The sequence below is a fragment of the Gallinula chloropus genome, assembly GCF_964237585.1.
Source record: "Gallinula chloropus genome assembly, chromosome: Z".
NCBI classification, from domain to species: Eukaryota; Metazoa; Chordata; class Aves; order Gruiformes; family Rallidae; genus Gallinula; species Gallinula chloropus.
Genome location: NC_140089.1, coordinates 63,019,379 through 63,047,336, shown reverse-complemented (window position 1 = coordinate 63,047,336; position 27,958 = coordinate 63,019,379). Strand labels below are relative to the sequence as shown.

Sequence of the window (27,958 nt, the reverse complement as noted above, 5' to 3'; positions counted from 1 at the left end):
GGCCTCCTACACACTTTCTTCTAGCCCAACCGCCAGCTGCCTTTTGCTGCTGGTTTTAGTCCTTTCACTGATCAGGAGTAAGAACAAAGTAGATATTGGAATAGTAAAATAGTGTCAGACTGAACAAAGATTTTGTGCCTACATTGCCTTTTGAGGAGAATCTGGAAGCCAGTTTCACGACCAGATTCACTCTATGCAGCTCTGAAGTGAAAGAGGGCATTATCTTAAGTCTGAAAGACCTCATATGCAAAACCCTATCAGGCAGCTTCATGTGACATATACACCTGGAAAAGCTGTTCATCCCTACTTGCAGAAGCTGGAATTTTCCAGCAAACTTTGGAAGTTGTGCCAGGTTATGGAGATCAGATGACTCTTAGAATAAATGCCAGGACCATCCGAGGTGGTTATTAAACTGTAACTGGTCTGAATAAAAAAATAAGTAAGAAAAATTTCTGGGAAACATGTTATTTGTGGTCCCTGCAGGTATTGATTTTCAAAGAGTTCCATGAAACATGGAGAAGCTTTTCCCTAGACTAAAAAGAGACATGTCAGGAAGTGACTTCCAGAATTACTTATTCCCTTATAATCCGTCTACCAAAAACTGGCAGTGATGGTCCCATCAGTTAGGGATTTTTTTGAAAAAATCATGAACCACAATATGTATCAGCAATGTCTTTCTTGGCCAGTTTAATCAAGAAAATACAACTTTTATATCTTTACTCACAATATATAACATTCTCCTTTCTATTCATAAGACAAGCTACTTATTTGGCACACTCAAAGCATCACTATCTCTTTAAAGCTCTTACATTACCATTTCTAATTACCATTTCTGCTGGTCCATAGACATAGTGTCAATGAGGTTAGGGAACGTGTATCTGACATACCTTCTGTCTGTAGGATACAACTCCACAGTAATGACATCTAGAGAGTTCCAAGCCGAGATGGTGAGGCCATTGTAGAGGCACAACATACCTATCATCATGGATTCACTGGTCCCAAACCACAGGAAAAAACAGCTGATGCCAGAAAGAACCATGGAACCACCTAGGTACAAGACAAGCAAAACAAAACATGAAGTGGAGCTGTATTAAAGAATGATCTTTCTTTGTTTTGTCTAATGTTTTTGTATGCACACAGTGTAGATAAATAACTGACCCATATATTTGAGTCAAAAACTGAGACCTTGTCTGCTGACAAACGTTGCAAGGGGTTCATAGAAAAAAAATGTATCTCCTGAAATATTAGGATGTATTAAGCTATAACCCTCTCTGAATCTCCAAAGCAAGCTGTCGGGAGAATAATACCCCCACTTTTCCTTGTTTATCATCTTCTGCAATTACTCATTCACATACTGTAGCAATAAAAACACTGAGTAGGGGTTGGAACTAGATGACCTTTAAAGTCCCTTCCAACACAAACCATTCTATGATTCTATGAATTGCATTTATATAAAGATATTCTCCTAGAAAATTAACACAGAACTACCCCACTGTTATTTAAGTAACTTGAAGCAGATTTGTCATTGCAGATAATCCACAGGAGATATCTTTCAACTGTGTTACTTTGCAAAACAGATAGCAGGCAAACGACAGTTGACTCCTCCAAGGAGTTTCTCCACTAGCTGAGGTGGCCTGTGCACATCTCACTTTTCTTTCAGCTGGAGCAAAGACAAGACAATGGCCAGCATCTTCCAAAATCTCATCCAAAATGTCTAAATAATGACTGATCATGTGGCATAGTGGAACTGGTTCCACAGCTCTTTGTTCTTAGAGTTTCTAAACTGAGGGCTTTTTAAAACAGTACTTATGATGCTATATACACAAAATATCTGCAGAAGGAATGTTTGCATCTCTCTGAACCGAATTCTTTAAAAATAGAACATGTCACTTCATCAAAAGAGCTTTAGCTTTTGGTGGTGTTTTCTGTTTTAAAGTGAAGCCTCTACCTAGCATTGTTAACCGTCCAATTCTATCCATCAGGAGAGCGGACACAATATTCCCTGGTAACACTGCCAGAGTTCCCAGGAAATTAACAAAGTAAATCCAGTAGGCACTGTAGTCATCATCGAAAGAAATCTGGCATCCTGTCCTGATGTGGAAAAATGTGCAATTTATCAATCTGCTGTCAACAAACTTATATTGCTCAAGATCTGTGGAAAGAAGAAAAAGAAGCATTTCAGCAAACAGCCAACTCCATGTACAGCTTTTAAATAAAAACATCCCAAGTTTAGGTAAATTTAATGACAACTTGGAGCTTTCGTTGCCTTGTAAAATGGGACTAGTTAGTGCTGTTAATTTTGATGCCTTTTATCTTAGAAAAATATGCAAATTTCATGAAAATATGCAAAGTTCATGAAAGCAAGCAACTAAGGCCTAGAATTAGGCAAGTGATATTACTGTGTTTTAGCTCTGCTGGGACTGTATCTGGTTAAGGCCTTTCGGCACCAGTTGGTCTTGCATAAAAAAACACTGGGTTTCTCTCACTTGGCCTTGCTCAGCACCAGAGCTATCTCCACACCAGACAGCCTTTCAGATGAGATTGCTGATCATGCTCAGTTTGGTTTGACTTCCTTTCAAGTGAAGCATGCCTGCAGAATTCAGTTTAAACTAGTTTTCATTTCTGAGAAGGCCTCATGGTCTTCAGCTTAAGCACAGATGAGTTACCACATACAAACATTCAGGCCATTCCTCTTCTCATACCATTTCAGCCATCTCTCACTGTACTTCCACTTTCTTTCTGTTCCTCCTGTCAGCTTAATAACTGTGAATCAAGAATACCTTCCTTCCATGGAAGGAAAGCTGGGTGTTGCTTGCTCTGAAACCTAACTCTGTCCTTGTTTTGATTACTGAAGTTATGGGAAAGTGACAAGAAATGTCCTGTCTCTCCAGCAAGCTTAGTTGGCCACGTTCTATTTTCAGTTATGTTTTATTAAACTGGAGGGAAAAAAAATGTCTTCTGTGTGTAAATATACACATTCCCAGTTTTGTTACAATACTTATGAGAGTGGGAATGACTACAGATTTGTACTTTGAATCATCAATTCAGATTCCCATACCACATCAAGCACAATGAACAAGCATTTCCCCAGTCTCATTTAGACTAAATAAAAATACATTGGCTAGAGCTACAGGTAAAGTGGCAAAGATATTTTCTCCTCTACAGACTGAATCTTTTTATAAATAAAATCAAATAAATGTTTATTATCTGTGGTATCTCCAGTGTGGGTGCAATCCTTTCACTTTTGCTGTAACATTACAGAAGCCTGTTGCTTTTTATAGCTTTTTATTCCTGACAGGGGGACTTCTTGTATGCCTTATTAGAAATCCAGAAACAACAAACATAAGATGACAGCATGCAGCTGAGGTTGTTGAGTGTTTTTTCTCATAATACCTGTGTTGTAAAAGGTTGTATTCACGAAAGTACAATTCCTGAAGTATGTATTCAGCGAAGTAATGTCTTCAAACACACAGTTCTTAAAAAGTGAATCTTCAAAGGTTACTGATTTAAACTTCATCATAATGAACCTGCCCGATAACAAATAATTTCTGTCAGTCTGTCCTCAGAGGGTAGAAAAAGCAACAAGTCAAGTTGATGTACTATATAGGTGTAAAAACATCTCAACCCCAGTAACAATGATTCCCTAAAGGCATTCTGAAGATGTAATAATGATTAGCTGATTTCAGTCATTCAGAAAAAAGCATTAACAAGACAAATAGCCCCACACAGGTACTGGCCACAAATGATAATACAAGTTCTCTGATAATTTTTCTGTTATTATTTGTCCTTAGTCATCAAACAAAAAGAATTTCATGACATTCACATAATAGCCTTGTAAAGTCATTACTACTTGTAATTTGATGTTACAGTTGGAAAGTGGGAGATTATGTTCCAGAAACTCAGTTTCTTGAAACAAACAAGCACCTGCTAGTGCCAACAAGCTGGAATGAAAGATTTTTTTAAAGTGTGTTTCTTTCTTCAGATAAACACACTGGGCACCCTGTCAGGCTCAAATACAAAACATACTGGTCCAAGTGCTAAAAAACAGTTTTGCAAAATGCTTTAACATGAACACAACAATGACACTGCCAGTTACACAGCTATATATCTAACTGGAAGTATGTGTTTGTTACTCCTCTGCGTGTGTATGCAATTGCAATTACTGTGTACATAAAACAGATATGTGTATATATATACACACAAATATATACACATATTTATATATATACAAGTTGTCAGTAGCTTTTCTTATGTCTGAACATCCTCCTTTCTACTGACTATTATTTAATGCCTAGTTGTGAACCAAGTAATTCATAGAAGAAGTCAATGATGAACCTCACTGCTACTGGACTAGAAAAATGTTGTAAGGTTTTGTTTTTTTTTTTTTGTGTACAATTGTACAAAATAACTTCATTAAACAAAAAGGACAGAGGTAGAAATGTATCATTATTTTTGACATGTCTTATATTTCAAACAAAGGCATGGAAAAAAACTTCAACTAAAAAAAGGACAGTTTTGCTGGCAGACTTCACCAGAGTGGCAACACTTTGAAAAGCAATGCTTTAACTGTTGTATGGCAATAAAAACTATTAAAATGGCAAAGCCTTCTGAAGACAGACTTGGCTGTGCTCTAATTAAACCTGGTGTGACTGGCTAAGTATTCTTCTTATTACAAGACTAATAGTAGAAATAGGGACACAAAAATATGCTACCTACAAAGCAGAATTAAAATCCCTCGCTGATAAAGTTGTTGGAATAACATTGATATGAGAAAGGAAAGCAAAAGCTAATTGTGTTTATCACAGAAAAAGACACACTAGGTAATGAATTCTCTTTGTGTATTGGTCAGAAAAATGGTGTTTTCAGCCCATTAGTTTTAGCTACTATATCATTTCTCATTTGTGACAGACTGATTAAAATCAGGCTAACGTTCAGTGTCAACTCATTATCATTTTTCATACAGCACTATCCATTTTAAATTGTAGCCTAATTCCAGAGGAGAACAAAAAAAAATTAGCAATTAGATTAGTCAGTTGGAACAGACATTACAGACTACATGTCTTACATTCTTCTGATGCATTTTTTACCTTTATACAGGAAACGTTGTGACTATTTTAAAATTGGTGTTGCCATGATTTGAGTTAGAAACCAACAGAAATGTAATGAAGTAAAAGGTCAAATATTGATGGATCTTCTAGTTAAAAAAGAACATGAAGGAAACACTGAGATTGAGAGTGAGTGGGATATTTGTGGAAGAAGAATGTCAACTGGATTTCATACTTGGTGGAAGATTACTTCGTGAATCTGAAATAACAGTCAGAGGCTTATTAAATTTGCAAATTTGAAAGAGTAAATTAGTGGTTTAGAGTAGATCAGTTTAGATTTAGTGTTTTACAAGAATGTTCAGTTCAAATTGGTAGACCACAGTTGACAGAGCACTGTCAGTTGCTGGCAGTAAATGGTTCTTTGCTTTCAGGAGGATATCTACCACCTAGGAAGCTACAGCTAGTTTAAAAATGAGATAACTACTATATTTTTTCTGCAGTGCATAAACTTTTAACTATGTCAAAACTCAAGTTCTTATTAAAATAATTTGAAGAGCACCATATTACCAATAACATTAATTTTATTCACTTAGAGATAGATTTTTCTATGGAAATAATAGTTACTTAGCAGCATGACTTCCATAAGACCATTCACAGATTGTTCTGCACATTTCTTAAGAGAAACCAGATACCTAAAACAGCTGTGTTGAATTTTCTCCTACGTTACCTAGTTATGTGTATAGTCCAGATAGAGCCTTAGTATGTTTAGATTCAGTTAAAAAAACACAGATGGAATTGCCAGTATGCTGTTTCCCATTTCAGAGCTGTTCATACTTTTATTTGATTTACAGTAATGTCTAGCTTTTATTTTTCTGTGATAAGATCCTAACCTCCCAATCTTCCACGTTTCACAAAAGCGTCTTTCTTCGATATAAGAGAAGCACTGGCAACACAGATGAAAGTACACCCTGCCCCAGCCTCCTACAATATGCTGCTCATGCTGGGTCTGAAAACGTTTGAATCCTACTGTGAAAGGAAGTGGCATTAACTTAAGGCTTTTTGGCCTGTATTTAGGATGACAAGGAGGATGGGTTTGCATGGGAGATCCTCACATAAGAACCCACCAGGGCACGTGCAGGTCCATTTCTCCCCATGCTCCACACACAATTCATAACAATAGATTCCCATTAAAAAGCAACAAAACCATCTATCATTAGCTAATAGAGAAAAGTATTGGATTATTAGGACATGCTTTAAAACATGGATTTGTTTATTCCAGCCAAGTCAGGATATTAGGAAATCTCTAAACCTGTCATTGATGTATTCTCCATTGCTGTGAATCTGATTTTCCAGTGTGAAGTTGAAGACAAAATGTGAAACCTCCTCATTGTGGAAATGTTTCACACGGGACGCATACTCATCTGACTGCAGGTGTTTAATGACATCAGGAAACCAGACAGATAGGCCGTAGTAGCTGTGAAAAGCAGAAAAAGCTCAGTCACCATTCTCATTTGTTCAGAAATCTGTGCAAGGTGAAGATAAGCAGCTCCTCTGACATCATAATAATAAAATCCTCCAAAAAAATAAAAATATTGAAAGATGCTGAAACCAGAAGATGCCAGTTTTCTGATGCAGATATTCTCTATGAGTCAGGCTTGGAATCAAGAACAGAGTAACTGATAAATGTAACATTTTGTGGAAAAACACTGAATAAAACTTTTCTGAGGAAAATCACAACAAAAATTTGCATGCATATGATGCTTCTGTCTGTCAGTTCTATCAAAAATTAGTTAAGATCTCAACCACTCTTACCCAAAAGATAGGGTGAACCAGACAGCTGTAAGTTTGATTGTATTATCCTTCACTGGGTAGTTGAAGCATCTCATAAACGTCAACCAGATCTGTAAATCATTATGAAATAACATTTATATTGAATCATATATTGAACAAAATTGTTAAATGATAGAAGGGTTTTGATTCATATTTGCTTGTTTAGGGCAACAGAGAGAGTAGATCAGGTCAAGCTGCAACTCCTTTAGTAGCAATGCCAAATGATAACATTCCACTCTTCTGATACTCCATTTTTGAGTAAATAGCTATAATAGACTTTCTAATTTTTTTTTTTTTTACACAGGGAAAATGCCATTTTTCAAAGTAATTTTGTGACAAATCTAGGTTTACAACACTTCATCATACCTCTGGAGACATTTAAGATGCCAGATTTTTAACAGCTGTGAAAAGCTATTTTTAACTTTTTTACCTTTTTCCTTTTTTTTTTTTATGACACTTTCCTCTATTTTCATTACACAGTTCAAAGATACTTCATAATTTCCTAATTTTGGTTTTGCAAAAATAGTTAAAAAGGGATACAGAGCATAGTCACAACTCTCTGAAGTATCTCTAGTGTGGTTTTCTGGTAAAAGATTTGACATGCCTAAAAATACATGCAGATATGATGCCTTATAAAGGTTTTCTTGACATTCATTTACACAATTTATTAATGACTTAATCATTTACAAGTAATGTGGCCACCTCACACTCCTGCTGATAATTTTTCATGTTATCATGCGTCACCTCTTTCCATAGATGTATGTTGATATGCTTTCCCAGCACATATTAAGTGCTTGGGAATACGGACAGGCAGCTACTAGCTATCACTTGTGTGAAGATCAATTCAGCATGTTCCCTCTCAGAAGTTAGGTCCAAACCTTGTGATTCACCTGCACCTTTTCTGGATCAGGAAACCAGAACCTTATGCTGGTTCCTGAATCCCCCAGTTGCACAGAGAAAGTAGCACTGTAGCTATTACCAGTATGAGCTTGATCAATCCATCCCATTTCTGAAAGCTAATTAAAAAGAAGAAAGATAATTACATAGCAAAGAGATGTTGTTACTTACACCATATAGCTCTGTGCGAACTCTAACAAAACACCTCCTGTACCAAGTTCCAGTATCGCTCTCTATTTCTATGAGCTCGTCTATCTGCTTTGGAGTTTTGATTCTGTTAACCTAGAAATAAAATCAGAACACCAAACATTTTTGTTTTCCTGAATCATTTACAGACTGTTGAGGAGTACTGGAAGGTTTTAATAAATCCCATAAACTAAAAATAAGCAGATATTAAACATGTGTCTACACTAGAAATGCTTTAGAAATGTACAAGAATAGTAGCACACCATAACAACAAAGTTCATTACAGATGCAACTGTATTGGAAAAGCTCTAGTTTCAAAGCTTGGAGGAAATCCATTTCCTCCAACTGAAACAAGCTGTTACTGTCAGGTTCTGCTGGAGTGTTGCTGTACATACCCCAAATGCCACAAAGGACAAAACATTATTTAAACCCTCAGTTAGCCATGTACACAGTTTGCTATCAAGGTGTTTCTGACTTGCTATCACAGCATTGTTAAAAGTCTATTGATTAAAGCTACAGTCATAAAAATAGAAGTATTTGAAGTGTCAAGAATTAATAGTTGAACAACATTTTTTTTTGTTCTTACTTTCTGTACTGTTAGACAGGGAACTCTTTTTGTCTTTTGGATGTTGACTTTAACTATCCTTTTTAATGAAGAGAGGAAAATGTTAGGTGAAATGATCTGAAACTACACATGTTATTGCTGTTATGAGCAATCATCTACTTCATCTAAGGAGAAATGAGATAAACAGACAGCAGGGAAAAATACAGAATTACCAGTGACAGAGAATGTGGTGCTAATTTCCACTTGCACCCTCCTGTTTGGCAGAACACAAACATGCTATATGGTCTTTCCAGACACAGGACCTGACAAAATTACACCATTGTGTGGTTTTGGTTTTGGCTTCTGCTCCAGTCCCAGGTTCATAGAGGTATCGCAAAAGGCAGTATATCCACAGTTTATTTAAAAAGAAGGCAAATAAAGAATGGAAAGAAAATAAATGAAATGGGGAAAGGGACTGACGTATAAGGAGGGAGAGAGCAAGAGACTGAGTGTTCAATGTTTGGCTGTAGTTTCTGAAGGTAGAAATAGCTTGTGTTTCTTCTTAACAGAATGACACCACCACCCACAGATGTATCATAGTGGATTACAAGACATCAAGGTATAGCAGTATTTATGGTAAAACTATAGTTTTCCACTACCAGCGTTTAGAGATGTACACTGTTTAAGATGCACCAGCAGCCTCATCCGTGAACAAGAACAAATAAAAGCCCACTAAGTGGTTTTAGCTATAACCATCCTTGTTTCTGAGATACTGCATATCACTGTCTTGTCAAACCACAACTATATCAAAACCTTGTACCCTTCTTGCATTCCTCTTCCAATACCATTAATTCTCTCTGCATAATTCAATTGATTTTAAGCTTATTCCAAAAGGTGTTTAAGAAATGTTATGTGTCAGACTGAGTTGAGTCCTCCGAGACTATTTAAGACCTTGTTCATACAGACATCCTCACGTGCCACACATTTGGGCAGAAAGGGCATGCCTTTTGAATCACACTTAATAAACCAATATCACTCTCGTAGGCTCAGGGGCAATCTTTTCACCTTCCTGGCCACCTGGCTTGTTTCTAGCTGTGGAGGTTGGGAGGAAACATGCATATATCATAGGATCACCCTATGTGACTGGATACAAAAAGGCCCTGGCACTGATGGTTGCTTAACATAAGACAAGTCCTATTGAATCAGGACAATGGTCCATCTGGACCACGCAAATTCATCTGTCAGCATATGAAGAATGAAATAAAAAACAAAGAATACCTATTCTAACGAAAATGGAAATTCTGTTTAAATGCAGTGGCTAGAAATATGTAATGTTTTACATTTTACAAAATCAAGACATGCTGCAAAGGTAAATGTTTGTAGAAAAAAAGATTAATTAACACATGGCAATGAAACAGTGGAGAGAATCTATGTTTTAAGGATACAAAGATTATTTTTTTAAAGCAAACATTTAAACCAACAGATTTCACAAATGTGTATTTTAAGAGACTCATGGAGGTAATTGAGCATATACATAAAAGTTTAACTTGGGTAGTCCCATAATAGGAGATACTACCAACTTTTTACCATGTCTGCTCTCAGGAGAGATTTTCAAAAATATTGAGGCACTACCTCCACAGTCAGTAATGAGAATGCATCAGTTTTTTAAATTTCTAACTCTAAAACCAACTGTTCATCAGTTGATGCCTTCTCTGTTGTACAGGTTTGAAGATAAAAACCCTCAATAGTATGAGTAACAAGAACATGACTTGCAAAAAAAGGTTGTAGGAAAAGATGACATCAATATAATGAGGAAAAGATACAAAAGGAAAGCACACTAAAATGATAGAAATAAAGGAGGAAAAGTTACATCAGCTGTAGAATTAGAAAACATATTATTTGAGGTAATTAGTGACATGAAAGAAAATATTAAGGCATAAGTCATATAATGCTATTGAGTTTCGGAGAACTATGTGAACAAATTACTGAGACAAAATGTCACAATATCCAGGACTAATTTATACAGGAGAAAATGAAAAAAAAAAAAAAAAAGAGGAAAAAAAAAAGAGGGAAAGAGCCTAAAAGAATGGCCCAAACAAACTATGTGTAAGTTCTTTTCCTTCTGGGTTTTATAAGATGAAGTGCTCCTATTGTACAATGACGAGACAATGACGCATTTTCTAATCACATTAATGCAAACTAAAAATAGAGACTTCTATACGTGTGTAACCTTGAAGAACAGTACAGTATTTCTAATCCTACAACACCTTGATATCTGGAGATGTTCATGGCATAAACTGGCAAAAATCCCAATAATATGGTATTCTTTCCTTAATAATGCCTTATTCATGGCTGAACAAACAAAGTAATAAACAACAAAGAATAAACAAAGTACTGAGTTCAACATGGTTCACTGTCATATTTTAACAACTGTTGAGAGAAAGGCTTGCAGCATCACAAGAACTGGAAACAAAAAGCACGTGCTTTCTTTGCTTCTCCATGGCTGATTTAGGACAAGATTATGATTGTGTTAAACTGATGTGAGGCTGTGGCTAGGCCTCCCATCATTTGTCCCAGAGTATTTCTGTCTTTTTCCTTGTGCCTAAATGAACATCATAAGGGGATAGGGTCTGTGCTATAGCTGACAGTGTAATCAGTCAATGAACACCAACCCTGGCAGAAGAAAAACAAAAAGTATTTAGGGGCAGGCATATTCTTTCTGGAAGCAGGTCAGATCAATAAGATTCAATTGTGAAATTACGCCCTAGCTGTACAGTGTTAGGCAAACCCTTTTACCCATAAATTAAATCAGAATATTAAATTTTTTGGGAAAAAAACCACCAAAACAAAACCAGAGGCAATGGAAAGGACATCCAAGGCATTTCACTGCAAGTCTCAATGGAATAAGGTTATATGGTCAGATGGTCATTCCTTGAGACTGCGTGCATGTGCAGAACCTTTAAGAGGGTTTCTTAATTGATTTACATGTGCATTAAAGTAGGAAGAAAGCCTCTGGAAAAGAAAAAACATTCCACACATGGCTCTGAGAGGGAGCAGAGTGCCAGCACTCCCACAGCAGAGCAGAATCTGGAAAGGCAGGCTGGATTTCAAAGCAAGAAAATAAATTCTGCTGTTTGGTCCTACTGTATCCAAGAAGATAAAATTATTCTATATATTATTAATAAATAAGTTAGTTGTCATATATGAGTTCCACATCTGAATTGTCAATTTGTCCCCCAAATAGAAACAACCCATCAATACCTTGAATATGGCCTTCTCATTAGACCTGCAAGCCAACAGTTCAGCTTCCCAGATATTTTCAGAAAATTAAATGTCTGAAATTACTATTTCACAGAAGTAAAAAATCATTTTTTAAAAACTATTATTTTAACTGATAAAAATGATTTTTTTCCCCAAAAGTTTAAAGACACAATAGCCAACAAATCTGGACTTTAATGTGCCTACTCATTACTAAGGATGAAGTCAATTTAATAAATAGAACACAGATGGGGTATATTAAGTATCTTGGTACACCAGAGAAAATGGTCATACTGTGGGTTCATACACTAAAGAATATGCTGGCTAAAGGCTGATATGCTAACATCTGAGATAGATAGATAGATAGATAGATAGATAGATAGATAGATAGATAGATAGATAGATAAATTTAAGTAGGAATTTGGTTCTTATATCTAGGTATTTAGAATGAAAATTATTGGCTTTTTCATGTAAAGCATTAATATTGATTGCTTAAGCCCTCCAGACCTTGCCACTCAGCAAGCTTGGTGATGCGCTAAGCGATCAGCTTCAAAAACAATACTCACTGTGAAGACTTTCTCAGGCTGACCACGAGCTCGCATGTTTGTGTCATGAATTTGCTTGAGTATCATCCAAGCTTCATCATGCTTTCCAACCTAAAAAATTGATCAAAAAGATGTACATAAAACATACCTACAGGTTAAGATAGTCATTAGGACACCAACTATCTTAACGCCCATTACATAGAGGCCACAGTCAAGCAAACTTGACTGGAATCTAAAAGTGGTTTGGAAAGTTATACCTCCAGCAAGAACCGTGGGCTTTCTGGCATGAAGGTGAGTGCTACCACGGAAGAGACACAGGGCAGCGCGCAGACAATCACAAATACTCGCCAGCTGTGGAACTGGTAGGCAGAGCCCATGCTGAAACTCCATCCTGTGAAAGCAGAAATTCACAAAATGTAGAGATAGCAGAGTATTGAACACATGAGTCTGCAGCTTCTTGGGGTTAATTAAATCTGTCTGGATGTCGGTAAACAATGTGTACAACATGGTACCAAATGGCCTATTAAGTAGTTCTTCAAAGGAGGTATTTATCTGTCAAGTATTTAGTGTATTTTGTAATTTAAAGATTTCATGCTGTGGATCATAAATACATTATTGGGGGAAAAAAACAGCAAACAATTTCATATTAAAGTACTTATGCGTTACCATATTGCAGTCTACCCGTGATTTCTTTTTGCCCCTTATCAGCAGCTCAGTGAAACATTTTGATCTGCAGACTTAGGAACCTGTTTTTTCCTGGCCTCCTACAAACCATCTTCGTTTCCAATATGATACAGCTCACTCTACAGGCTCTTTTAGCCCTGCTTTTACCCCGGCAAGCTCTTAACACCAGGAAGACAGAGGAAAAATCAATGACAATGTTGGCAATGACCTTGGAATATCATGTCACCTTTTTTAAGTAAGGCTCCAGAGAAACGTTATCTTTCCCACTCTGAAATTCCCTCCAAAAAGAAGGGGTTGTCTAAAATTTACTGTTAAATTTTATCCTAAAATAGAACTTGGAATGAAAATTCAAGTTTAAAGAACAATAAGAAAAGGGTATTCAAGTGTATTAAAATTTACTTTTTCTTGACTTTCTGAAAATGTCAACTTTTGATCTTATGGGATTTCAATTCTTAAATAATATGGGCAAAATTTATATCTAAATTGGGAAGGGGAGAAAATAGAGAAAGAAAGGTTTTTAATGAGTTAATGAGGCAATTAGAAACCATACCCATGTTTTGGGTATTGTGTACACATTCTATTGTAATCATTAGAATCACGTTCTTCACTACATGCTTTAAACTTTAGCACAAAATCACCCAATACAGAACTCACAAAATTATTTCCTTTTAGTTAAGTTATTTTTCAGCAGTGAGCTGGCCTGATTTGCTGGGCAGCCATGCAACTGCTATTGCCATGAGGGAGGCTGCACAGGATGGGGGCTTCCACCTTTCAAAATGGCATGGTTGAGATGCTGGTTCTTGTTGCCGTTAGAAACTGTCCCAGAAATACACAGAGACGCTGGTGTGTTTAGATAATCTGCCTTTCACCACTCCAGCTTATGTTTTATGAGATTGAGCTGCACAAAGGGCACTTCTGTGGTAAATGAAATTAACCTCGCCTTATACCTGTTATAAAACAACAGCAACGACTCGTGTTCTGTAGCTGGTCCTGGAAAATGGTGGTGAAAATGTATTTTAAAGTGTCCTTTACTAATATAAGTGAAGCCTACAACACTTAATGAAAAGTGTGAGTGGCGCCATTCATCCTGCGCCATTCCAGACAACATACAAAACATCTTTCGTACTCCTCAAAATATCCGAGGGGCATGGTCAGTGAAATGTTCATTGTGGTTTTTATTGCTCTTATTTCATCATTTTCGCTACGCATTGTATTAGCTGCTGCAATTTATCTTGTGATTTAACATATCTGCCAAGTTAATGGTAGTAGTGAATGTCAGGATTATCAGAAGCAATTGGTAGAAAAAAAAGCTAGCTGCAACCCAGCCTTCTTGAGGGCGCTCTCCTGTCTACTCCAGCACAGCCAGTACATCAGCAAAACAAACATCTATTTTAAATGCAGAGCAAGTTTAGATTTATTCTTACATTTAACACATCCCGTTTTCCTTGGTCATGAGCTTATCTGGAAAATGGAGCCATTACAGTACCTCTGAATTTAGCTCACAAAGTGGCTTTCATTCCTATTGTATGTAAGACTTGAAACCAAATAGAAGTGTGTTCTTGGCTGTAACTCAATTTGCTTCTCCCTTCCCTGATTTATGACACAACAGCAAAGACAGAACATGGTTGCATTCAGAGCACTGCACAGCAGCCTAGAGCTAAACCTCACCCTTACTCACTGGCTATGCCATATTTGAGAGTCATTAATCTTGAAAATGGTGGCAAGTCCCAATGTTTTATGAATTGCAAAATACTTGGCCTAAATGCATCTTGGGAATGATGTGCTGTAGAGCAACGTAAACCCCACAATGACTGAATCTGAAGCTGCTGAACCACCTTTGTGCTGAATACCACGCTCCCACTTTCCTGATGCCTGGAAAAAGCCAAGTGAATCACAGACATGGCAATTACTGATTACAGAAACACACCAGCATGCAGCAGAGCAAACACAAGATGTACAAGATGCTAATCTATATCAAATTACCAATTACATGTCAACAGAATCTTCCCTCCCAACACAGCATTTCATCTGCTCCATGGTATTAATGAATGAAAAAGATATTCTAAGCAAGTTCTTTGTCCCAAGGAAAGAGAAGAGCATCTCTATCACAGACTTTCTGAATAAATATAGAAGTAATCCTGTCCATATTCTGAATTTTACAAGTGTATATTGCATGATAAATAGTGGCTGTGTTCAAGGAAAATGATCATCTTTTACAGTGGCTAGGTAACTAGAGGGCAAACTAATGGGGATGATTTGCTTGACTTTCTAAAATGAATACTGAAAGGGAACATGATAGCTCTCTACAAATCTGTAAGAGTTACACTGAAGTGCAGTGTGGGTGATGAAAACTGTGGACGCCCACAGGTTCCATATAAGTACTGGCTGGCAAAAGCAAGGTTTCTAAATACCAGTAGAATAAAATGGTGAAACACCTTTCTAAGAGACTAATGAGGGCAAAGAAATCCTAACAGAACACAGATGTGCCATTCTATAGCATGGTTAGCTAAAGACTGACCATTCCTGATAACAATTTTTGTTAGTCATTCAGCAGAACTACATTCATGGCAGTGACAGAAATTGCCAAAAGCCAAGTTTACACAAACTTCCTTATGCTGGTAGATGGAAGGAGAGAATAAATTTAAGAACATCCCTAAGCTTAAGGGTGGAACAGAAAGACAAAGAATTTATAGGAATTAATAACCTCGATAGATTATTCTGTGGAGTCCTTTATATGATTTTATAACTTTTTATATACAATCTTTAGTCAGAGCTCCTCTTTCTAGCCTCGATTTTTATTGTTCTAAATTCGAAAAATTATCCAGTAAGATGTGATTGCTCTAAATTGCCACATAGTGGCACTGCTACCACACTTACTGCAAACGGTAAATTACAAAAATTCTGCAGGAAGACTTTTCTACAATACAATGCTGGTTTCCCGACTATTTCCCAAATCTGAGCTGCAGGAAGACATTTCTACTATAAAATGCTGGTTTGCCGACTCTTTCCCAAATCTAAGCTGAATTAAAGTTATAAGGAGGATTGTATTGCATCTGGGAGCACTGTAATACGTTACTGCTGCACTGGTATTTAGTCTGCCCTGGCATTACTGAGTTTAACTGTGAGTACCATTTAGGATTTAAGCCCATATATTTCAGTGGTATTGGTTAGAATAATGGTAAAACATCACTAAAACAAACAACAAAAAAAGTAGTTCAGGTAAATTATACAATTGAGGAAGCTTGAGTCTTTTTCACAAAATTGAGCAAAATACATAATAAACGCTGAAATGATGTTTTCAGAATTGCTCTGTAATTTTATTAATGTGAAATTCCAGAAACATGAAGTGTGTCTTTGCTGTGGTTAGACTATTAGTGTCATTTGGGAAAGGCAGTGATATTTTTAGCTTATATAGATAGTTAGAAACTCTACAAACCCACTGGCTCAGCAGGTCATCTGCTGGTAATTTCTGCAGAAGGAATCTGGAAATAAAATAGCTGAAGCATGGCAGACCATGATGGAGGTGCCTTTAAAAAGGTGCCTGCAGGGGACTCTTTAACCCTCAGCTGCATCTGCCTGGCTCTCCAGCTGATACTATTCATCCCTGGGAGCCAACAGTTCAGTGAAAAAAGAAAGCAAAGGGGTTAAACAAATATATTTGGCAAATACATAAATACATATAATACATAATATAATTATATTATATATAAAATATTTATAATATAATTAAATTCAGACTTGGTCTACTGATGCTTAAAATTTTGATTAAAAGGAACAAGACACATTTCTGCTCCTCCAGAGGATAGGGGTGTGAACAATTGACACTCATTACTTCCCTGCGCTAGTGTTGATCTTCATCTGAAGACCTAAGATTATCAAGTTGACAATCACTCTGGTAACACTATCTGTCATTCAGACAAGCCCCAGGACAACTACAAGCAGTGCTGACCTCATATAAAAAATAGTTTGCTCTCTAATACCATCAGACAAAACTCCTCTATCCAGTGCATGGCAGCATAGTCCAGGTGAAGTCTCCAGTTGTGGTAGCTCTGAACTGTGACATCAATAACCCACTCTTTTAAAGTTTCCAATACCTGTAGTACTGCCCAGTTTTAGTTTTCATTGAGGAGGAAGTTTGTACGTTCTCATATTTCAAACAATGGTACAGCATGATAGATGTCCAAACTGCAAGGCTTGGTAATATGTCAGCCTTTCACTTAACTTTACATACACTCTGCACAGAATCTAAAGCTGTCTGCTTTCTTTCCTTGGTATGGAAATGCTAATCTATCCGTGACAGGCCTGATCAAAAAGAACATTAAAAACAGAATTTAAAATCAGGATACCTAGCAATGCCAAGAGATAAAAAAGACTGGGGAAGCTTGCAAGTCACTGCAATGGTCTCTCTGAAAACTGATTTTCCTTTGGCCCTACAGTATGGCTGTGTAACAATGCTGTGACTCACAGTAGCAAATACAGGCAATAAGTTAATCTTTAAAATGACAGAAGGGATAAACTGATATAATAATCTAAAAGAATTAAAGCAGCAGTTCCTAATAAGAGAACTGCAGGTACCCAACAGCCTGGTCATGTCATCTGTTTAATCTTGGCAAATGCTAGAGGTGTCAAAGGATGTTTAATTAGTGGTCTATTTATGATTAGGAAATCAGAATCTCACTTGCCTTCCTGGCTAAATAAACTTGAATGCATGTAGAGACTTTAAGTAGGCTGCTGTACTGAGCCTAATGGGAATGGCATGCCAGTATCTTGACAAAGGAAGCTATTCTTGCACTTTGATTTTCTTTACTGCTAACAATACTGGACCAACTGAATAAAGCAGAGACACAAAAAAGGCAAAATGACTCATTACAAGTTTGTATTTTGTAAAGTCTTACATGGCAGAAGAGAACCAGATAGAAAGGAGTTCAGAACTAAATTGACCATTATAAATTTTCTACATTTTCCTCCTATATTCTCCCTATCAACAGACTATTCCAAAGATGGAACAGTTCTAACAAACAGTGGCAAAAGACTAGAAGAGCTTTCACAAGAGGTATCTTAGGGTATTTTCAGAACTGGTTTTGCCTCTTCTGCACTCACTGTATGACTGAGAAAGGTATGATATCAAGAGGATTTCTGCACACTTCAGATCTGGACAAATTCTTTTTTACTCATGTACAGCAGTGCTGAAAGAAAAAAAAATTATTAATTACCAAAACCATATTAAAAAGAAAAAAGAGAGAAAAGATCTTGGGTAAGTGCACTTTGCAGGAAACATTCTGGTTTGAAAGGTAGTTGTAACAGTCAGTTGACAGCAGACCAGATGAAGATTCCTCTCCTTCTTATATATTTTACACAGAGGTATATATGTTTGTTTATTCACTTTAGTTAGTCTCCAAGCCTCTCTTAACATCATCCAATTAGATGGCAAGTTATTGGAAATCTGCAGAGTTTTATTGTGTTTATATATGTGTGCGAGTGTGTGTGTATATATATATATATGCTACATTGCTATCTATAAAACAGAAACAGTAATATTTATACAGGTTAAGCCTTAACTCAAGTGCTGGAAGATCTCACTAACATTCATGGGGCAGGAAAATAGAGGAAAGATTAGAGCCAAAATTACACAGAGTTTGGGAGAAGGCTGTACTGTCCAAATCCACAGAAAAAGCCATTGACATGAAATGCAGAACAACACCCCATAAGTGGAGAGGGAAAGGATAAATATCAAATTTGTGCCATCCCCTCTATATGGTTTCTTGATAAACCTGCAACTCCTTCCTGACAGAATTAGCTTCGTTCTCCTGTACCTGTTGTCCCTGGAGAGCTGTTCAGCTGATATGGGATCCTCACATGGAGCTCTGCAAGCCTTTCAAAGATTGATACCCTGATTTAAACCAGTTGTTGCACCCATCAACATGAAACTGCACAAAAATAAGGGACTAAGAGCAAAGCACTCCACTTACAGGAAAGGAACAAAGCGTGTAACTGCTGAGTAGAGACAACTCTGTATTCCTCTACTTCTCTTTGGTTAGCTCTGGCCACTTAGATTTTTTCATTCTCAAATTATGGAGGAATACCAGAAATGCATGAAACATCTCCACCAGACCACCACCATGCAGGATCCAATTTTGTACCTAAACAATTTGGAGTACAAACATGGCACCACTGTCCTGTAGGGCTGGAAACCTGCCAAATGTCAAAGCACTCTGACACAGAATTGCAATATCTTGACTTTGGTAGTCATTAAGAGTTTTGTCTGCATACTGAGTCATTGTTCCAGACTTCAGACACTTATTACTAGGAGTCAAACCAGAATAACTTCCATGTGGCTTCATTCTGAATGCAAATACCACTGTAGTTGGGAAGTGTATATCCTCACTCATTATAGCCCCTGAGTAGATTTTGAAAATTTTCCAGGGGAAACCTGTAATTTTATGCTTAGATCTTGAATCAATGTTTCTACAACATTCTACTTGTGTATCCTCAAATCACTTTCTTCCTCTCTTACCTCATACTTTATTAAATACAAATCAGTGAAAAAACTCTCTTAAAACATTTTGATTGTGTACTTCTGAAGTTTAAAATAAAAAGCATCATGTTGCAATTTAAATTATTAAGTAAATAAATATGCATGTTCCAGAGTAAAATGTTCTGCACTTCCCTTATGAGCACTGATGACCCTGACTCAGACAAAAGCTGCCCCAGACTTCTAGAAATTAATGTTGATGGATGCAAGTCAAGTTTTTCCAGTGTTCACATGCAAGACTTGAAAATACCTGAGACTTGTAATTGAGAGCTCACATGTTTATTTTCCCTATATATATCTCCTTTTCTCACAGTTCCTTATCTATATTGCATTTGGGAAAATTTACCTTTCCAGTTCACAATCTGTTGCATATCTGCATCTACTTCTAAGCAGAGATGTCAGGACTCATATGGCACTCTCCTCAGCTGTGTGGAAGCCAACACTTGCTGTAAATGCTTGGACATAAGCTTCTTTTATGCATACATTTACAATCTTCCCTCGTAATACTATGGAGTCAAAAAGTAGTGCTAGGATGCAATAGGTCAGTGGTTTGCATCCTTCCTGAATTTAATGACCACTGGACTTCTTTCAAATTGGTATGCAGAATACTACCTGGCTAACTGAGGCCTAAGGATGAAAGACTTATTTGTCTTAATTATTTTTATGGGCATATAGCCCAGAGGATTTTATGAAATCCTCACTACTGAAAACCACAGCAGTATCTGGCAGCATCTGCAAAGAAAACTGAATCTAAGAATGGTTTAAGAATTTTCTTAACAATAATATCAAAAGTGAACATAAAAATTAAAATTTATTTTTTCAGTAAGTGCAAGACCTATTCACTGATTACATTGAGTTTACAATATAGTCAGTCTAAAGCGGTATAGAAACTGAAAAACTGGAAAGACAATGTTCTAATTGCATATAAAAATACTCCAACACAGAGCAGGCCACCAAGGGTTAATATTTAGCTGATACCATTGAAAATCTCATTACAGGCACTGTGGCACATAATTGATCTGCCTGTTTGGTTGACTGAGTCAATGGCCCCAGAGATTTATGTACTCATGCACTTCTGCAAAGTCCTCACTTGGGTCTGGCTCTGTGCAGCTGCTCAGTTAACGCACTTCACAACCCGCAAAACAAAGAGGCAAAATTTGCTGGCCATCACTCTGACAATGCCATAACTTACAGGCTCATCAGTCTAAGAAGAAAAGGCCATGTCATGCTTTCTAGAGATGAGAAATCAAGTAGATGCAACTAATGGGAAAAAAAAAATAAAGAAAAGAAGGTGTGGGAGAGTGCATGTTACAGGATGCTGCTGTCAGAGCTTAAAATATAATTTATCTGTTACGATTTCTAACTCTGGTCTCCTATGTGTACTTAGTGCTGCACCTAATTTAGAATTGAAAAATGGTTTGTGTATGAAGTTTGAAACATCTGTTTGGAGTGTGCTGAAGAGTACAATGAGATTAAATCATCAACAACAGACAAAATCTGCTTTTATAGAGAGACAATGTAAAATTGCCAACTGCTCTTTGCCTATGAACCAAGTTTGAAAGAAAACACTTGTCTACAAGAAAATCTGATTATATTGTTGCCCAAACAATGTGTATACCACAGATAGAATAATATCTATGTATTTTTGCGTGGTGCCCTCAGCCTACCCATGGCTCTGAGCTCCCAAACTGTGTTGTATTTGGTGTGACAAGTTGCTGTAGACACTACTAACGGCAGCTGTTAAGTGTGGGAAGCTAATTGAAAATGTAAGTGTTCCTGTCCTGGTCTGGGACTTCCAGTGATTTATGTGCATCTGCACTAAGGATATTTAAATGATGGGCCCAGGGTGAAGAAGAAAAGAGAAGCAATCAATCAAAAAAGACAATCAGAAAAAGGCACGATAAATCGCTGCAGTTTATGAAAAGAAAATGGGCCTTCTTATCTAGCTTAAGTTACAAACAAAACAATCATTGAAATGCTGAAACATTTTCTGCAGAATACACAGAGGACGTGTCTTTTTCCAGTGATACATGTTTTACCTTCTGTGTGCTGCTGCAGTGTGCCAACAGAACACTTATGAAACTCAAGAAACTCTTTAAAAATTTAACTTTATTATATTTTATTTGTTTGAAACTTGTCGCAGGAAAAATCTGTTTTAAATGAGCATTTCAGTGATATAAGTCTCATTTCCTTTTTTTTTTTCTTTTTTTTTTTTGTATTTAATTTACCTTTTACATGTTTTTAAAATTTTAAACAAAAAGGAGGAATATCCTATCACCACGAGAGAGACAGATAGGCTAACAGGCAGTTTATGTGACTAATAATTAGGCCAGAAGTGCATTCTAAGAACTGCCTTATATTTTAACAGCAATCAATTAAACAAACCAGGTCAGTTGAGTATGTAGAGCTTTTCTGTACAAACTGTGAACCAGAGGTCAGAAGTCTTGAATTCAAACATTTGTCAAACACTTCCAACACAAGTATTATTTGCACTTACAAATCAAGTACTAATGATCCTCAGTTCTGATCTATCCAAAGGGTGGCAGAGAGGGAGGTGGATTTTACCTATGGAGAGGCAGTTGCTGTGTTTGAAATGTAATTATCAAAGAGAACAAGGAAAATACATTATATTAAACAAGTGCATTGTATTTCATGTTTTACTTTTATAAAGCTTCATGACTTCCATACAGAGTCTAGAATTTCCAGATACTATGAAGATATCAGGTGCTTATATCAGACGTGAATATATAAGGTTTCTTGGGAAAGTAAATCAACCTGAAAGCCTTATTTTGATCTCTTCCTCATTTTTTTATTATATAGCAATTCTAACTTCAGGAAAAAACTTGGAGGGGGACCAAAAGTTTCAATCCCCCCCCCCCCAACCAGGAAACAAGATAATGCAGGCTCAAGCAGCAAGACAGAAACTGAGACTCATAGGAAGCAGCATCTCCTCACCTTGGCCAGCATCAAGGCTGAGGAGACAAGGAACTGAAACCTCAGTCCAGAGCCCTCACTACCAAATCTTGCTGTTTCTCTTTGTTCATATTAATACTATTTTCTGCTGGCATCTTTGGGAAGTGTAAAAATACAGCCATCTTGAGTATATTAAGCACATGAATGCCAGAGGAGCAGTAGAACAGGGTTTTTTTCAATGTATTTGTACAGTTCCCTCACTTATAAATATGAGCAGAAAGAATACAGTCATGTGCTGTATTCAGATATTCAGTTATGGATGGATAATTGAATATACCTCAAGGGAATTACTTTCACTGAATTAGTCATGATTTTCAAATACAACATTTAATTTTTTTTTTGAGGACAAGTATAAAATTCCAGAAAAAGTAAACCAATGGCATTCTGCAATTGATGATTCATTTTATTTTAAATGTAACTGCACTTTAAATTGAAAAAAATACATTCCAGTTATGCATCCAATGCACAGGCAGAATATACTATTGAAGTGAAAAGGACTAAAAGGACTACCACTGACTCCTTCAGAGCAGAGAGTTTGATCGGCCAGGCAAACAATATGGATGTATCACTGACAAATTTGTACTGTCATACATTGGTCCAGAGAAAATTGATATATTTATGTACCTGAGTAATCATAGAGTAAGATTAGTGACTTCTTCTTTTACCTATCTATACAAATCAACTATATTTTTCATGTGTTACAGACGAATCACAAACCCATGGGATTTTAAAATTAAAATTTTGAACAAAGAAGAAATCTCATCAGACTAACATCTTGCTTCCAGAAGTGAAAAGTAAGTGTTACGCCTGACACTGCAGACATTTGTCATGATCACAGGCCAGACTTCAGCTTCAATAACCTGGATGTAACTTTTCTTAAGTTACACTCAAGGACAATTCATTGTGTGAAACTGAGTTTTCATTAAAACTAAGGCTGATGAGTTGCCATTGTTTTAACACCGTAAGAATGATTGACTATTACTATGGTTTCTGTGGAAAATTATGTTTATGGCATTAGACAGTGATGTTTATGGCAACAGTTCATCAGTCTGTCAGTTCCTCCATGAGCATCCCTTAAAGCCATTGACCTTCAATCAAATCTGGCAGGAAGAGATAGTCTCAAAGAAAATCGCATTCTCCAAAGTGCTGTGAAATGCACTGTCCAGGCAGAGGGGAGAGACCCCATCAGAGTACAGAAAAAAAGGTAGAAGTCAGTGGTCCCTTGGGGATGCTGCAGTCAGCCTGAGGGCTGGATTTGTCTGCGGCTACATAGAATCACAGAATCATAGGGGTTGGAAAGGACATCGAGAGATCATCGGGTCCAACCCCCCCCTGCCAAAGCAGCTCCCTAGCTCATATTGCACAGATGGGCATCCAGACGGGTCTTGAATATCTCCAGAGAAGGAGACTCCACCACCTCCCTGGGCAGCCTGTCCCAGGGCTCTGTCACCCTCACTGGGAAAAAGTTCTTCCACATGTTGGTGCGGAACTTCCTGTGCTCCAACTTACAGCCATTGCCCCTTGTCCTGTCTCCACAGACCACTGAAAAGGGGCTGGCCATTTCCCCCTGCATTCCATGCTTAAGATATTTATAAACATTAATAAGGTCTCCCCTTAGTCTTCTTTTCTCTAGGCTGAACAGTCCCAGCTCACTCAGCCTTTCCTCACAGGGGAGATGGTCCAGGCCCTTAATCATCTTTGTAGTCTTCCTCTGGCCTCTTTCTAGGAGATCCCTGTCTTTTTTTATACCAGGGAGCCCAGAACTGGACACAATACTCCAGGTGGGGCCTGACCAGGACAGAATAAAAGGGATCACCTCCTTTGACCTGCTGGCCACACTCCTCCTGATGTACCCCAGAATCCCATTGGCTCTCTTAGCCACCAGGGCACACTGCTGGCTCATGGCCTACCTGTCATCAACCAGGACCCCCAGGTCCTTCTCCACAGAGCTCCTCTCCAGCAGGTCATCCCCCAGCCTGTACTGATACAAGTGGTTATTCCTTCCCAGGTGCATTGGCTCTGGCAATGGTGCACCCAAGCCAGAATACATTGCTTCCTCCCCGAGCCCAGCTAGACTGGACATAGCTGAAACACAGCAGGTATTTTATGGTGAGGGTAAGGGAAGCTAAGTGTTTCTTACTGCACGGTGCTGGATCTGGGAAAGGGCAACTGTAGTCACTATAGCAGAAAAGGATCTGCAAAAAGCAAGGAGAAATCTAAAGTACTGCCATGGTGCCTTAGGGCATAGGGAAAGAAGGGAGAGAATTAGACAGGTCACAGAGACATTGACAGAAACCCCTTGGAAACTGTGCCTCATAACTTCTCTATTCACAAAACAATTTGCTAGCTTTTTAGTGAATCTCTCAATAAACAAATTTTCTCTTTCACAGTCAACCTAAAGAGCCCAGGAAAAGGTTATATTTGAAGCTCCCAAATGAGCATCTTCAGTGCTCATTAAGTAGATGTGCTAAAAGCTACTTAAGCTTCTAACACTTGCAAATATAAACATTTAAATGACCATATCAAACCCTGCATTAGGGCACAGGAAATAGCAAACTGATAAACAAAGTTATTTGTTTTGCTTTCCTAGCTGGATTTGCATAAGCAGCTGTTCAAAATTCTGCTGTGTTGTCATTCTTATTCCTACAGAGGAAGATTGATTTATTTTCTTTTTAGTATACACATTCAGTATAATCTAATTTCATAGGATTATTTCAAATGAAGAACAATTCACAAATGGGAGTTGATAACTCAAGTTAACATTAAAATTGCCTCAAACCCACTTTAATTAACTCAGATTAAGAAATTATAGATATAGGTTCAGTCTGCAGAATACCAGATTAATGGAAGCGCACTAAGTATGGGAGAAGGCAAAGCACATTGGGAATCATTTTGCCTCTTAGTGGGATGCAAAACAGCTCAACAAATGCTGCATTAAGTAGTAGATACCTTTGTGTGTGATCTATTCAATTTGTTTAGCATGCCGCAGTCTTGTAGCAAATGCAGTTCAACCTTAACAAAGCTCCATCTTCCCCTTTTAAATCTCCAACAGTATTTTTTATTGATAAATTTACCCATGAACTCATGGATTCATTTCTGTATCAGAAATGCAACTGTATGGAGAAGGCAAAAATGAAGATCTACTCTTGGTTTTACATCTGAATCAAACATTTCCTCCAAGTTTTGAGGTTTTTAAAAAGTTATTGAATTACAATTCTGCAGATTTATTAGTGCACTCATGGGCTTTTTGCAACTGAGAAAGGACACATTCAGCTCTTCCCCAGGACATCTTCTCTGGCATCTCTCTTGTTCTGGATGACAAATAAAATTCAGAGATCTTTTGCAGAGAACAGAAGTTACTGTGTAATAGAAAATGAAGCCTTGAGCTCAGCTTTTTCTAAAATAGCTGCTGTCACATCTTAAATCTGTTCTGAACCACCATAAAAAGGCAGACTAGTAGGCAAAGGTTTGAGAAAAATGTATTTTTAAATTGAGTCCAGCATTTTCAAGATTAGAAAAGGCTCAACATTTCAATTTCTCTTTCTGCCAGTGAAGGGTTACTCCGCAAAGAAATGTTCTGTCTTCTTTTTGAAGTTGCCAGCTAGAATAGGTTCATAGACAGGCATTTTCCTATGTATTGGGAATGTCCAATGCTGGTCCTCTTTCCCACCCCCCTTCTAATTTCTGAAGCTCTCCCCTCCTTTTGTCTTTGTTTTCTTAATTTGCTCTTTCCTGACCTACCCCAGCACCCTCTGGAGCAACTGTTTCTGTTTCATAATTCCCTGAAAACAGGGGTGGGTAGAACCAGTGTATCTACTTGCTCCAAACCATAATCAATGATGGCCCTTAAGTATTCTCAAAATATGTTCTCAAATACTTTCAGCGACTGAGAATTCACTACTTCCGTAGCAGTTTTATTTAGATACACAACATTAGAAAGTCTTTTTTGTTATCTATACTACCTCCCTTTGACAGAAATTTCAGCACATTACTTTTCTTCTTATCATCAGTAAGCAGTTTATTCCTTCTGCCTTTACAGCTAATCATTTTTTTCTCTTATTTGTCTTCTGCAAGATTAAAGAAGACATCACTGATGCACCTCTTGCATGTCTAAATCATCAATGGCATGATGGAAGGAAACCAAACAGCCATCACATAACTGTTTTTCCTGTTTCCAGTTCACATTAATCAGGTGTTGACGTACAAGGAACTGCAGTAAATCACCTCTGTAGATAGGACTACTGACTGTAGTTTCTTCCCCTGGTTGTTTTGGGCACAGTACTGCAGTGATGCAGCAATATGAAATCATTCAAGTGTGATTCTTTTTACTATAAATCATGTAAGTGCATCCCAGTCTTTTGATTGAATGGGTGCACTACATCAGATATAGTCACATTCCCATCTGGGAACTACAGCTGAGGAAGGGTGGAAGAAAGAACTCGGTGATCCTTTCCCTAAGATGAAACCATGATTTATAATACTTGTATAAGCTGCTGGGTACCTCATTGATGCGGAAATGCTGAGAGCAAATGATGAAACAGCCACGGGTGTAATCAAGCTGTTCCTCTGGTGCTCAGACCTGCCTCTAACATGTATTTCAGAATTTAGAAATGTTACTAGAAATATTTGAAATGCAATGATACCTGTCAAAGTAACAGCCATTTATTTAGAGCATCACCATCAACTTTGACATTTGAAGCTTATAGATCTGAGCAGAATGTGTCTAAAAATATGTTGTAGATACTAATCCGTGCAATCTCAACAAAGTAATTAATGGGGGGGAGGGCACACAGGCAAGAGCTAAGGAGTTTAAGACCCTATTTTTTCAAAACAGTCAAGAGTTTTCTACACCCATCCACATATGATCCTAACCTAGACTTTAAGAAACCCAAATTCATGGGTTACTGTTGAACAAAAATGTAGCCTATGCAGGCTGCTAGCAAAAAATCTGGTTTCTAGTCCTTTATCTTAGGAACAAAGCCATTTTTTAACCTTATAATTTCTACAAAAATAAATGCTGACAAACAGAAAGAGCTCAGCTTTTTCCTTTTATTGTCTGAAACATATATCATGTTACATTTATGTACGTGGGCACAACTGTTCCACGGCATTAATCCTGGAATAATAATCATCACCACAGAAGAGTGTAACCTTTCGACTCCACTTTGCTAATGCAATAAACTCTTGTCTCCTCTTAATGGGAAGAGACCAGCAGGCGAGACTGAAATCTCTGTATGTCTGCACGTGCAGCTTCCACCCCTCAAAAGGATCCAGTTCTGTTCAGCGGAAGTGCTGGAAGATGGATGTCTCCTAAGATTGTTTACTCCTTTTATTGCTCATCAAACACTGTGGCCCATAGCCCCACTGGTAACACACAGTGCTGGCACAGGACATTCTATCTCAATACTGCTGCTGCCATGTGCTGCTGAGAAACCCTTTACCGAGGAGTTAATAAGTGTATGTG

General features: G+C 37.4%; 1 protein-coding gene across 1 annotated transcript in view; it reads right to left on the bottom strand.

Moving 5' to 3' along the window:
* The window catches only part of SV2C (synaptic vesicle glycoprotein 2C), a gene marked incomplete at both ends in the record, with an annotated part of 73,795 nt that overhangs the window by 6,143 nt on the left and 39,694 nt on the right, over positions 1-27,958 (bottom strand). Inside the window, 8 exons of the mRNA XM_084278045.1 lie at positions 888-1,047; positions 1,949-2,152; positions 3,394-3,527; positions 6,355-6,519; positions 6,858-6,946; positions 7,944-8,054; positions 12,327-12,416; positions 12,563-12,696. Of these exons, the coding sequence (XP_084134171.1) occupies positions 888-1,047; positions 1,949-2,152; positions 3,394-3,527; positions 6,355-6,519; positions 6,858-6,946; positions 7,944-8,054; positions 12,327-12,416; positions 12,563-12,696 (1,087 nt within the window). The remainder of the gene's footprint in view (positions 1-887; positions 1,048-1,948; positions 2,153-3,393; positions 3,528-6,354; positions 6,520-6,857; positions 6,947-7,943; positions 8,055-12,326; positions 12,417-12,562; positions 12,697-27,958) is intronic.